Raw genomic sequence first — 13,868 nt, 5'->3', positions numbered from 1 at the left:
TCAACATTTTCTTCTCCTTTTCAACCTCATCCATTGGCAACAGGATAACATTTTTCTTCTCAGGAACAAGCCGCAGATAGTAGAGGAAAAAGTCTGGCACTTAGACAAGAGGATGGAGTGATCACAATGAGGATGAAGTAATCACCATCGGACGAGAATACTCAAGTAGATCAGTCGAAACAATATTTGAAGTGAGAGAATGAGAAATGCATTAGTGCTAGTAGACTAAATTGAATGAACTTGAGAACCTGTGTCACAAGACTCCCACATGTAAGGCTCCGGTCTAGATCTCTCTACTAAAATGCATGGTCACCCATAAAAAAACAAGGGCAGCAGGACAAACATTGTCGACTCAAAGCTTCGGTTTAATTTTTACGTTTTATGTAAACACTAAGAATTTCTATTTAAACAAGGAGATGCATTGACAGTATTGTAGTTTCCCTCCTCTAGATAAAAAAAATGAAACATTTGTTTTTCTAGGTGATATGCCATCTTTGTGCCCAAATTCTCAAACCCCCAAATTATTGAGGAAAAGGATCATAATAGACAACTTCTCTACATATTTCAAAGAGATGCCCTCACAGGATGGTACATTCCCCACATTTCAATAAAATATGGAACTTTTTTTCTAGGTGATTCTGACATGTTCGTGACTAAATTCTCTAAACAAAATTATTGAGGGGGAAAAAATCATATTGGACTCCTTTTCTGATTGTTTCAAAAGGTTGGGCACTAGGATTTGCCGCCCCTGACATGTAATTTGCATGATAGAACTGCAGAGTTTAAGGCTCTCTGACTGGGACCCCTGTTTCAAAAGATCATTTCATGATAGTGCATGATATGTTTCAGGAGTCCCAGTCATATTTTCCCCACAGTTTCTGAGGAAGATGTCTAAAAGGAAGTCAGGTACATCCTAGGAATGATCTTGGGGGGGGTGGGGGAGGAATCATCCCCTTTCTTTGAAGCTTCTTACTGGGATATGGCAAAGTTGCTGAGCATCATTTCTGAGTATCCAAATAGATTGCATTCTTTATTACATTGTAGGATACATTACATTGTATTCTGGAATATGTAATAAATGTTTTCTAATGGGCTAGGATGAAAATAATAATAATAATTTTCTAAAAGGGATTTGCTAGGAACCATCTCAGAAGGTATAGTTCACAGGCCGGCTGTTGCATCAGAGAGCAGCCACATAGGCTTAGATTTTGTCTTATGCGTTTATTCATCTTAGGTGGTCGCTCTCTCATGCAACAGCTGGCCGCGAAATGACTTCTGCAAGGGTCCTTATAGGCTAAGATCATTTAATCCATCTTTGGTGCCTGCTCTCTCATGCAACAGCGAAATGACTTGTGTGATGGTCCCTAGCAAATCCCATTTTCAGACTTTTACAGGTGTTTTGAGATTTCTATCTTTATGAAAACATGTGTCAAATTTCTTTTCCACTGTTACCAAAACGCCAAAACCCTACCCAATAAGCCATTTCGCGGCCGGCTTTTGCATGTGAGAACAGCCACACAGGTTGACTTGTTTGGCTGATTTTATTTTTTCATTTAATTCATTTGAGCTGGCTGTTCTCACATGTGAAAAAGCCAGCCGTAATGAGTCTTTCCGCAAAATTGGCTAGCAAAACACATGGGGTCCTGATATTGTCCTCTAAAAGATGAACACCCAGTGCAGGAAAATCAATATAGAGATAAACTACTCAGGTTGTCGGAAAGTAACCCTGAGCAAACGGTGTTGATCTGTAATTGATCCCCGTGTTGCCCTCTCGTCGATGATGGACAGTCATTTATGGACTATTGGTATTGGAATGGGTCGGCAATGGAACACAAAATCTTTGTGATTTTCTCTATCTACTGACTAGCATTGAAAGGATCTCATCCAGTGCCAAAGTCACTGAGGGGCCACTTGGATACGTAGATTTATAATCCAGGATTGTAAAATTGTAGACTTCACAAGCTAAAAACTTGATTTTATAAGCTAATACCTAGATTTTATAAGCTAGAAAATGAGTTTATGAAGTTACCGTTGCTTATCATACTCTCTGAAATACTGCTTTGTTTTCGACCCAATCACCTAAACCCGCATTATCCAAACATTATTAGAAGGAACAGAGAACAAAAGGAAAACCAAATGATAGTGAAAAAAAGAGCAGAGTAACAATTGACAATGGAATTCTAGGGTTTTATGTATAGAATCGTTGTGGCAAGCAAAGGTTTTGGCGGGCTCGACCTCCTTGTAATTAAATGACGCTCGCCTGGCATAGTGGGTCCCACATTTGCTCGATCTGAACCGTTTATGGGGCCTTGCGTTGGATCTTCATAACCCAAAATGCGCAATTGGACGCTAGGATTGCCTGACTGAGGAAATCGAAGGCTATCAAATGGACGATTCAAATCAATCAAAGATGTGACCCAATCAAATGAGGCATGCCCTACTAGAGCATTGCAGGCTAAACTGAATTCTCCAGCTGTGAATGTGATTAAGAACTTTTGAGAGCAATGGAGGAGAAAGCGACTTTTACAGTCAAATATAAAAGGCAATTTTTGGGAACTATAAGTGGGGATAAGGGGTCATGTCTGTGAGATCAAGACTGTTGATCTTGTAGAGCATCACGAGGCAACCCACATTATATGGTCACGTAAACAAAGCAGAAGTGAGATCCAATAAGCATCTTTTATGGAGAGTAAATCAGTAAAAGTAACTAGTAAGCATTTTTTCAAAACTTCTATAAAGGAGCAAAAAAGAAAGGGTTTTGCTAATGAGTGCTAAGGTGCAGAACGTGTAGCAAAACCCAAAAGAAAATGCATATGATATCCTGGCGATCCAATTTTTCGGGTGCAGGTCCCCTTAAATACAATGTGAATGCAAGTCTTTTTTATGGTGCACAGCTGTGCATGCACATGCATCAAGAAAAATACAATGTGGTCTAAACCATTCATTAGTTTGGCGGTGATGTAGGAAGTTTGTGGCCGAGATTTTTGTGCATAGGATGATCCTAACCCTCCAATCGATGAAGGTGTGCAATCCCTTTTATAAACCCCCACCAGTGAGAGGGTTAGAGTTTATCTACAGAGAAGATTTTATGGTGTGCAACCACATGCTGCCCGTCAAAACCTTCCACCCACCCGTCTCTCTCTCTCTCTCTCTCCTATAGATAAGTCCCATGACTCCCATCCACAGAACCACACACAAACAGAGAACCCAAAAAAAAAAAAAAAATCATCTCCCCGGCCTCGAAGAAAATAAAATCCAATCTTTGTTCGAGGGGCGGAAAAGAAAAACAGAGAGATGGGGGTGGAGGATAGAAAAAGTGTCATCTTCACGTACGGGACCCTAAAGCACGGATTCTCCAACCACAGCCTCATCCAAGAAATGGTCCGTACGGGAGACGCCGTATACCTCGGCGTATACAGGACCGTAGAAAAATACCCTATGGTATGCGGTCCCTACAGGGTGCCTTTTTTACTGAATCTACCGGGATCGGGTGAACGGGTATGGGGTGAGCTGTACGAGGTTTCGGTGTACGGGGTGGGACGGATGGACGAGCTTGAGGGCACGAGTCGAGGGCATTACGAGAGGTTACCGGTTGAGGTTGTACGGGGAGTGGAAAATACGGTTGTTGTGGGGGCGGAAGCGTATTATGGGCACAGGAGTTATGCGGAGGAGCTGTGGAAGAGGAATGGGGAGAAGGGATTTTCGGTTTATTCGGAGAAAGAGGCGAAGGGTTACCTTAAAAGGAAGGATAGGCCTCAGAACATAACCTTTCTTGAACAGATTCGCATCTTTGTAGCTTCTGGAATGAATGAATGAGAGAGAGAGGGAGTGGATCAGTGGATTGTAATTTCAATTTTAGGGGGTCTGAATCTGTATTTTTATTAGCTTCAGTGTGGCTTTTTGGCGTAAAGTCATGGGTTTGCTCTCCAGTGACGAGCGTTCGAATTCCCCTTGCTTACCCGATGCGCGTGGTTTCCGGGTGATTGCGCACATCCGTCGGAAAATAGTCCTACCCCGATGGCGGTGGAGTGTAATGTAATTCATGCCTTTCGCATACTACCTTTACTTCGTTTTACCTTTGTTTTTTCAGGTCTCCCTCTCTCTCTCTCACACACACAGGTGCTCTTTATTTAATTGATAGTAGAGTACACCTTCCCGGTGACCCAAAACAGCCGTCTATTAAGCATTCTAGTAAAGAGAAGGGGTGTTATCAGATCACTTAATCCATTAGATTGCAAATTTGTAGTGTATTCATGTATCTATATATCATTTATCCCCCCAAATCCTCATATCAATTTCTCTACATTAGATTGCAAACTTGCTACTGAATTTCAACTTAGAATATTGATAGGAAGGACCTCATGGTTCACGCACTTTTTTATTGGTGAACTGGTTGGGAAATTTTATAGTGATTAATGGCGTTTACCATTATAAAGTGCCACACGTACCATGAACCATGCGATTCTTCCTAGCACTGCTCTTCCAAAATACCCTACAGTGATGTGTAACAATTTCAGCATGTTAGAGTCGCTAGGTAATTTGAAATTCAGTTTCCGAGATTATTATTATCATATATGCTCTGTTTGATTACTTATTTTTGAGAAAAATATGGGGGAATGATCTTCTCCTAATTTGCCGAAGGTTGTTTGGTCGCCATTTTAGCAATTTTGGGGTCTTTGACCACCGGGGTTGTCGGGAGCCGGTCGGGTGATGTGGCACCCTCTAAATTCGCTCCCCAAGTTTTACCAAAACGTAGAAATTTGAGGAGAAAATCTCGGGGAGATAGAGTTGAGAAGAGGTGTGGGAGATCTCCCACAAATCTTAAGCAACCAAACAACCTTCCCTACATCCTCTCCTAATCTCCCCGTTGACTGATCTTCTTTTGATCTCCTTTTGATCTCCCATTGACTTCTTCTTCTCCTAATCTCCCACCCATCCACAAGCAACCACACAGAGCAATAGGGCATCGAGAATAGAATCTCAAAGAGTAGGTATTTGAAAATTTTCAATTGTTTCACATCAATATGAAAGGGATTTCTTATATATGTCAGATTAATAAGTCTTATAGTCCTAATCAAAGATACCAACTTGGATTAATTTATATGGCAGGTGAGGCAAAAACAGTTGAGTGTGGAAGCAGAATCCATCAAGGTCCACCGTGGCTGGGCCATGTTTATCCAAAAAATGCGCTTATTTGGTCAGACTCAGGACACGAGTTCCTTCCAACCATCTCACATTGATTCGTTTCCAATGTGATGCTAAAATAATATGAAAAGATAAAACTGCCAAAAAACATTGTGAGTTTCTGTCCCGAAACCAAAATCCCCAACTTATAGAAAATTATCAGAGCAGCAATGAATTTAAAGACAATCCAATGTATTTTTAACCCTATGTTGCCTATTTCAACGGTTCACTTGGTTGGGGTTCTGGTTCGCAAGGTTAGCTTGGTTCGGGGTTCGGGATTCGCAACTTTTATATGAACCCAGTTTGATTCAGGTGAACATCTTTGGTTCAATTCTTTTTTCTTTTTCTTTTTTTTGGGTTCAATTCTACTTGCTAGTTTGGGAAACTCTTGGTGTAAGTAATTAGGAAAACTACAAATTACCCCACATATTACATTTCAATCACTACTTACACATTTCATGCTCAAAATTCCCTCACACATTCGGTTGTTTTCGATCAAATGTAAGTGATAGTTTTCTGTCATTTGAGAGTAAAAAATGCTGAGTTATCTATGCAATGTCATCCAATCTGAATGTTCTACAGAAATTTCTCTGTTTTCTGTGGAAATAATGTTTCACAAGCAAAAATCACGTGAGTCAACTTCACATGCATCTCCCAGCATGTTACAAAGAAAATGAAATCTTAAATATTAGAAAATTGAGTTCAAATAAAATATAACTGACTTTAGTTCACCAATTCATGAACAAGATATGCTTAAAAGCTCCGACTTGGATGAGAACTCAGTGAAGGTTAAAAGGAATCAATTCAGGCGAGTCAATGATTGACACGTCAATTTCTCAGCAACTCAGGTGATAAATTTTGATCGACTTTGTAGGACAAAACTTGGACTCTGAGGGGTGGGTTGATAGCTAACTCGGGGATCTTTTAAACAGTGTTAAAAATGTTATTGTGCAGTGATGAAGACACATAATTATACAATGGAAGCCTGTGTTAATAACATCAAACTAGTTCTCTCAATTTCATCCGGGAGCATTGTTGACAGGATAGGGGTGGATATTTTAATCCTTTTTTTTTAATGGACATAAACTCTGCTAGGAGGGATTGATGGATATTTTAATCAATACTCTGCTAGTAATAGTTTTTCATTTATGATTTATATGTTTTAAGAGACCAAGTTGTGTTGAAGATCTTGCTGGACTGTAGTTAGTAACGTTCGATCCTATCAAGTAAATTTGATTAACTAAAATGGTAGTCGACACAGCATTTGTTCAAGAGGTTGCAACTGTTATTTCAGTGCCCTGGGAGTTCAGATGGGCAAATATCAGCATTGATTGGAAGAATTTTATCTAAACAGAGGCAGCTTTGAAGAAGTTCTACTGATGTTTGTATTCCAGAGTCTTCGGGATAATATGTTCGGAAAAAAGATGTCGACAGTTGTTACTTGATAAGAAATAAATTAATCTTGACCAATTATTCACAGACAAATCCGACATGGATGTCTGACAATGCAACCATGGGAATTTTAATACTTCTAATTACCAGGAGAAAATCCATCAGCTTATCACGGAGACCTTATAATCCATAATCTAGGGATAGTATATGAAACAAACAGAGATGTGCCAATACGTCAAACATCAGTTTCTCCCAGATATGCTGGGCTAGGACTCTAGCGTTGTTTACTACAGGACTTTAACCTGACCTTGAGGCCATTCCAGTTTAGATTGCTCAAATGATCCGGGCATTGGCATTGTGGAGGCCAAGGGGGACCCAGTTCTAGAATAAATGAAGCTTTTAGCCAGAAAATATCATGGAAGGATTGACAGACCATGTTTCTGAAAAAAATCAATAGTGACATTGAGAGAGATTAGAGAAAAAAGATGGAGAGATTTTGAATGGAGTTGGAACTCAGTTTCTTCATGCACTTATAATAATCATGTGTGCGCGCGCACATATGTAAGAGGTCGAAAGACCAAAATATCCCCAAGATGGATTTCGACAACCTCAAGCACTCAAGCTCAAAGTGTTCCATGGAACATGTTCAGCTTGTCAACTAAAGAGTGGTGGTCTACAATGAGCCCCTTAGTGAAGACTCTGGGAACTAGATCATGACCGGCAGCATAACTTGGATAAATTTCACCATCCTCAACCCTCTCACAAATAATGTGAGTCTATCTCAATGCGCTTTGTCCTAGGATGAAAGGCATGATTTTGGGACAGCCTAATGGCACTCTGGTTATCACAATAGAGAGAGAGAGAGAGAGAGAGAGTATGTGATCCCAGGCGTACTTCCTTCAAGGATGTCTCAGCCACTAAGCTCTGTTATTGTTGAAGCCAGTAATTTCAACTCACTAATTTGCATTCTGTCCTCTACTTCTTGCTACCCCGTGATATCAGGCAATCTAGCATAATGTAATACCCTATAATACTGAATTGTGTGTATCTATATCTCAAGCCCAATACCCTAATACTGAATTGTATGTATCTATATCTATAGCCCAATCAACATTTGAATAACCACAGTCTTGTTCAGTAGTATTATGTAAATTAATCCATATTACAATGCACCCACGATATATCTCGTGATCTGCTTGGCTGCCTGAAGGAGCTCCTCCCTCGGATCATGAAGATACTGACTAACCTAATTTGCAGCATGTTTTATGTCAGTTCTAGTGAATGTAAGGTTCTAAGGACCCCTATCATACTCGCATTAGCATGAGGAAGTACGTATGAGAGATATGTATATGTAATGGTACCAACTTTCAGGAAGGGTGGTTTAGTCTTGAAAGATCACTGTGTAGAAGTCATCCCAATCTGTATTATTAACTTCTCCCATGAAATCCCATCTCTTATTCTTCTTCTTTGTTTACTAATTTGATTCAACCATAGTTTACATGGTATAAGAGCAGGCAAGATCATAAGGGTAGAACTAGAATCCATCCACATACCATATTTCTTTTCTTAGATCTTAATAACATAGTCTTCTAACATCCCTATCCTCTACTTCTAAAATTTATCCTTTCTTCTTTACCTCTTTTTTTTTTTATCTTACTCAAGTGCCTACATCTCCTCATCTTCTTTATTCTAACATCTAACTCCCTTCTCTCGAGCTGATTGTCTACCTGGAGTGGAAAGGAAAGTGAAATGACACAGCAAAGGGAGAATGGAAAGTGGAGTGAAAATGAAGTAGAGGGAAAACTAGGGGTGTTTGGTTGTCGTGAGGAAGTAAAAACACGGAAAGCATGTGGCTGACGGAGAAGATAATATGGCTTGGAAGAGCGGCGAGCTCAATTCAGTCAAGGGTGCCTGAGCAAAGGTGAAGTGCATCAATATGATTGACAGAGACGAATCAGATTGATCGAATCGAAGAACGTGAAATAAGAGAGGGAGGGAAGAACCCGAAATGGAGGGAAAATTTAGGGAGGAAACTTGCAATAGAAGGGGTTTAGGGAGAGATGAGATGATCGAGCAGGTTCTCACATGCGATCATCATAGAACTTTACGTATCATAGAACTTTACGTCATTAGAGGATATTTTAGTCCAAATGTGTTAGTTTTTTGTTTTACGGTTTTAGAACATTCTAGTTATCTCTGACTACGACTTTGCTAAAGAAAAAGTAAGAGTGATGAGACTTTCCCCTTTTTTGTTTCGAGTAGAGATCAAGTTAGTAATGTATTTACCAAAGGTCCAACATGTGATCATCATAGAACTTTGATTGACAAGTTGTATATGTTCAGGGAACAGCTCAACTTGAGGAGTGTTAGAGATAGGCATACGTTTCGGTGCTATCTTTCATGAAGGTTAGTTTAACCTTTTGAGATCACTGTATATAACTCACAGCAATCTGTATTTTTTACTTCCTCTTTACTCATTTGATTCAAGCATATTTTACATTGATCTTTTCTCCTTTCATACTAGCTTTTTGTTACAAACTACAGGGGTGGTGACAAGTTAACCTTTAATCATGCAAAACCTATTAAAGTAGATCTACAACACACTTCTTAACTGATAGTCACATCCCTTCCTTGGATCTCTGTACCTCAGCCCCAAGGAAGTATCATAGCCGCCTTAAGTCTATAAACAAAGTGGTTCTTGTCTGCAGTCCCAAACCCTTCTGCGTGCACCATTTATACCTTTTTCTTTCATAACCCCAATAGCCCTTAGATCATTTTTGTTGAAGCCTTGTATTATAAGGGAACTGAGTGTGAGACCATGAATAGTTATACCCAGATGAGTGGGGATTCTAAGTCAACAGATTGATTGCAGATTCAAATATAACATTATTCTGCTAATTCCAAATTCTGCCAATATTCCTCCGACAAACAAAGGTCAATTATATGATTTGTACCAAGAAAAAGATCGCTGTTAGTAAAGGTAAGCGTTTCTATACGTGCCACACAAGCATTAGGTTTTGAGGATCTGATTTCTATTTCAAATTGACAAACATCCGTGAGAAAATTGTCAGGATTAGTAAGTGGGCTCATAAGTGCGTGTCTTAAATTTTTGACATTTTCAGAGCATCATAAATAGTAAGTAAAGCAGGAAAAATTTTAAGATGTGCTACCACAACATACTTAATCGGTTCCTTCATTGAAGCAGAATGTGGAATATAAAGAATTACATTTGGGTAGTTCTCAGCCTCTTTTGTCTTTTCTAAAGAATTTACCAGTTTTTTGCCCTTCATTTATTTCAAAGCGATAGCATTTTTCAACTGAATTTTCGGGTGGAAGGTAAAGATCATCATCATCTTCCTTAAATATCATTACCATTAATAAAACCATCATCTTTCTCAAATATTTGTATTTTGTACCATAAAGAAGCTTTATGATCCCAAAGAGAGTTTTAATCCATCCTGTGAGATCTGTTTCAAAGAAATTGCTGGAACTTGAAAACCAAAAGTTTTAATGTTTCAACTTTCAAGGTGTGCATAGGATGGTCGTGCCATGAATCCTGCATCCTCATTCAATGGGGTTTCTTCAAAGCTCGGTGCCAGCCCAGTTTTGACAAGAAATGTCCATGGCCACCCTTTTTCTTTTGACTCCTCTCGCATAGTATGTAATCCTACCCTTCTTAGCTCTTCAATCATCAATCTTTTTTATTTTTGTTTGTCTTTGCAATTGATGAATTCTTGAAGTCCATTTTTCAGATAGGAATCTAAGAAGAATCGTGTCATTATCATAATGATGCAATTATTCAAGAATTAATCCAGAAGACAGATTTACAAGATGTATTGTCGTACATGAGGTTGATTCATAAGATTTCAGTTGAATTTTCATGTCATTATAGAATTTTGGTGGCATAAATTCTCTTTGAATCTTACGGTTTCGAACTTTTTGCGTGACCTCTTCTTGAGGAAAAGATAATATTTCTCTAGAATCTTCTCTTTTAATTTTATTTTTTATTTTTTTTGTATCTTTTTTTCTCTTATGGCTGCTTTGGTTCACCAAATAGTAGTTTTGATGTAGGAGACATATCTTGGACCCGCTTGTATCATCCGGTGGTTGCCTATTCTTCTTGTTTAGACACTGTCGGACTGTCGTCTCTCAATTTCCCATGAGAAAAGGGGCTTTTTTAACATGAATAAGATTAGTAGCCACTATAACAGTTGTGCTTCATTATAATCCCTTTATGGTCCCATCACCAATCAATTTTTGAATTTTGTCTTTCAGAACAAAGCACTCACGTAGACAGTGACTAATGATATGATGATATTTGCAGTATGTCATATGATCAGTCTTTTTGAAGTCTTCAGGATGTTATGGTTGTGGCAATTCTATCAATCCATTTTCTAGTAAAAAGTATTTCCTATTCTTTCCCTTCCTTGATATATCTCGTATCACTTTGATGTTCAAAGGGATGTGCAACTGCTACTTATGATACGAATAGGTAAATGTCAGTTCATAAACCATCTAAATCAACAATATGAGATGTATAACTCTGTTGGGTGCACCAGCTGCAAGCATTTTTTTTCTAATCAATGGTGCCTCTTATCAGCCTTTTTCTTGGATAGTGCCCTCTGCTTTTATATGACCACACTCCACTATCCTTCAAGTCCTAATTTCTCCCGGCACATCGGTTTTTGTGTGACTCAATAACCAAACAAGTAACACCATCTTCACATTCCTATTGATAACAAATCCATTAAGACTTAAGATGGCATTTACTTTCTCAATGTTGGACTTGAAAGGTTTATGTTTATGTCCCATAATGAAATATAGCTTAGTGCAATTTAGGTGCTTAAGAAAGATCTATTATAAAACAGAGGATCAATGGTTTCAAAAGAGATCCTCCCAAAAGTTTTATAAGATTTGTATAGATTTCTCCATAAAGTAAAAACGTACTTCAGTTCCATAGAGCTTACCGTTTCTATCATGCTTAGCATTATCAGTGGAAATGGTTGGCCAATAGTCACATAAAATGGAAAATTGTGTCTTGACCTCTCTAACTGCTTTATCGTGAACTTGACTTGTCCATCTAGAGTACTGAAACTGTGCTAATGTATTTAATAAAACGGTTTGCCATTCAATTAAAAAAAAACTGTGCTAATACATTTGAAATACACTCAATAGAAAAATCTGCTTCCATGGCTTACATACAATCAGATGGCAACAATAAGAATCCTGCTTGGTCCTTCACCAAATAAAAATAAAAGTGAAGGAGTAAAAATTGTATAATGTAGAGATATTCGTCTTATAGATCCACGTGTTCATTTGCTTCCATGTCTGTGTGTGTGTCAGAGCTTTAATAATCTCTAGTGTGCATTTATAACATGGGACTCATTTTCCTGTCGTAAGCACATCATAAGACATATAGAAACTGAAAAGCAAGTATCATGAAGAGTCAAGAAGATGAAGAAGCTGACAAATAATTACCATATCGAAGCGTAAGTAATACCAAGGCCATTGAAGGTCAGTATCATTCACAAGAAAAAATTCAGTTGCATATAACTCACAAAATCTTGAGAAAAGATTCTTGACATTCATCAGGGTTTAACCATCATGCCAACATTGATTAATATAACTGAATGTATTCATCACCCTTATGGAAAGCTCAGTCATGATCTTTCGAGCAACTCACGTGTTACATCACGAAATCAGGAAATTTACCTCTGAAAGCTTCATTAATCTCTTTGAACTTTACAGTTACATCATTGTAACTCTTTCGTTCGTCAGGGTGATACATCTATGGATAGAAAACAAAATAATTATATTAATTTTCTCAGTGGGTAATCCTGTTGTGAGGAACCATTAGAAAACTCAAAATAATCTTGCTGGACTTATGACTAGAAGAAGTGAGTAACAACGTTCTTACGAAGATAGAAAATACCCAAATCATCTTCATAACAAGGTGTGAATGTTAGTTTACATTGTCCTATTGTATTAGATGAAATTCAGGTTCTTTCTTGCTGTATCAAATAAATTCAGGTTGGTTTTCCTTTTTCTTTTATCATGTACGCACAAATTGCAATTTGGGCCTTTTCAGATAACATTTTACACACATAAACTACAATCTAAGAAAGCCCTAGTTTCACCCAAATTGCAATTTGGATGTACAGTCAAACCCAACCTAAATGAAGAAATTATTTTCTCTGGAAGACAGAAACAGAGCTGAACATGTTGAAAGAAATTGAAATACAGATATATTTACGTGAGAATAGTAATTTGTGGCTCTTTGACTTCAAATAATAAAATGGGGGGATCCCTATGTCATAAAAAATAAAAAACGTGAGAAAGCATTCAAATTCGATAAGCTTTCTTCTTCCGAAATCTATGGCGAGGATATGCTGGAGAAATTTCGCAAAGTTGGTGGATGGAATAGGAATTTTACCTTCTTGGTACCCTCTCTGCTTTGCATCTGCTAGAATACGCCGTGCGTGTAAGGCCCTGGTTACATCATTGATACAAACGAGACAGAGAGAGAGAGGGGGGGGGGGGGGGGGGGGGGCGGGGGGGGCCAACGCCAATCTGAGGAAGTTTCTTACTTGGACCAAAATATAGTGGGCCTGAGATGGGTACATGATCAAGGATTCACCATGTGCGGAGAAAATCATCCCCATGTCCTATCCTTCCAATATGTTATAGGTATGACACATTAAACAAAGCTCTTCAGAATTGAGGGTTAAGATCATCCTATGGAGATGATTTTCTTGGCACAGCCTAAGTAAGGACCAAGCAAATGAATGGTGTGGATCATCCAACCACATGAGATCAACTGTAATTTAAAAACGTGCAAATGTGTGGAGAAATCATGTAATATCTCGGGATTAGGCATATAAAGACTAAAGTAATGGTAAATTAATGCACAATGAAGGCATCATGGGGCTAACAGCATGAGATCAATACCATAAACAGATATCTAGTGCAGAAACATGTTAGAACAATTAAGTTTGTCTCCTTCTTAAGAGACACCTAATCGGCCCATCACACACACCCATCACACACATGTACAAATATAAATACACTCATACACAGATATAAACACGCACACACCGATACACATATGTATGGTGTATAGGAGGTAGTTGCGAGGTAGTTATTGTAGGAATAGCATTTTAGGTTTGTGGGTGTGTGGTTTAGTTTTTATTATGTGTCATGTTAGTGGTAAGTGGGTTGATGATGTGGCATTCTAATTGTGCTTGTATTTAAAAATATGTATTTCAATGAAAGGGGAAGAAGAAGAGAAAATT

The 13,868-nt window shown here is 38.4% G+C and overlaps 1 protein-coding gene and 1 long non-coding RNA gene across 2 annotated transcripts; one reads left to right on the top strand and one right to left on the bottom strand.

Annotated features, from left to right (window-relative positions):
* Positions 1-3,107: 3,107 nt before the first annotated feature.
* Positions 3,108-4,308, top strand: LOC143877125 (AIG2-like (avirulence induced gene) family protein). The gene has a single exon (XM_077378978.1). It carries the CDS (start codon positions 3,295-3,297, stop codon positions 3,814-3,816), a length of 522 nt encoding a protein of 173 aa, XP_077235093.1. The 5' UTR covers positions 3,108-3,294; the 3' UTR covers positions 3,817-4,308.
* A 7,758-nt stretch (positions 4,309-12,066) lies between these two features.
* Positions 12,067-13,111, bottom strand: LOC143877124 (uncharacterized). The gene is made up of 2 exons (XR_013250562.1): positions 13,010-13,111; positions 12,067-12,364 (listed from the first exon to the last, which is right to left on the bottom strand). It is a non-coding gene; the product is annotated as an uncharacterized LOC143877124 (long non-coding RNA).
* Between the last annotated feature and the right edge of the window lie 757 nt (positions 13,112-13,868).

This window comes from Tasmannia lanceolata, unplaced genomic scaffold, assembly GCF_043159265.1.
Source record: "Tasmannia lanceolata isolate RefF3 unplaced genomic scaffold, GAP_Taslan_0.1 ptg000005l, whole genome shotgun sequence".
In the NCBI taxonomy this organism is placed as follows: domain Eukaryota; kingdom Viridiplantae; phylum Streptophyta; class Magnoliopsida; order Canellales; family Winteraceae; genus Tasmannia; species Tasmannia lanceolata.
This window is presented reverse-complemented; position numbering and strand designations above follow the sequence as displayed.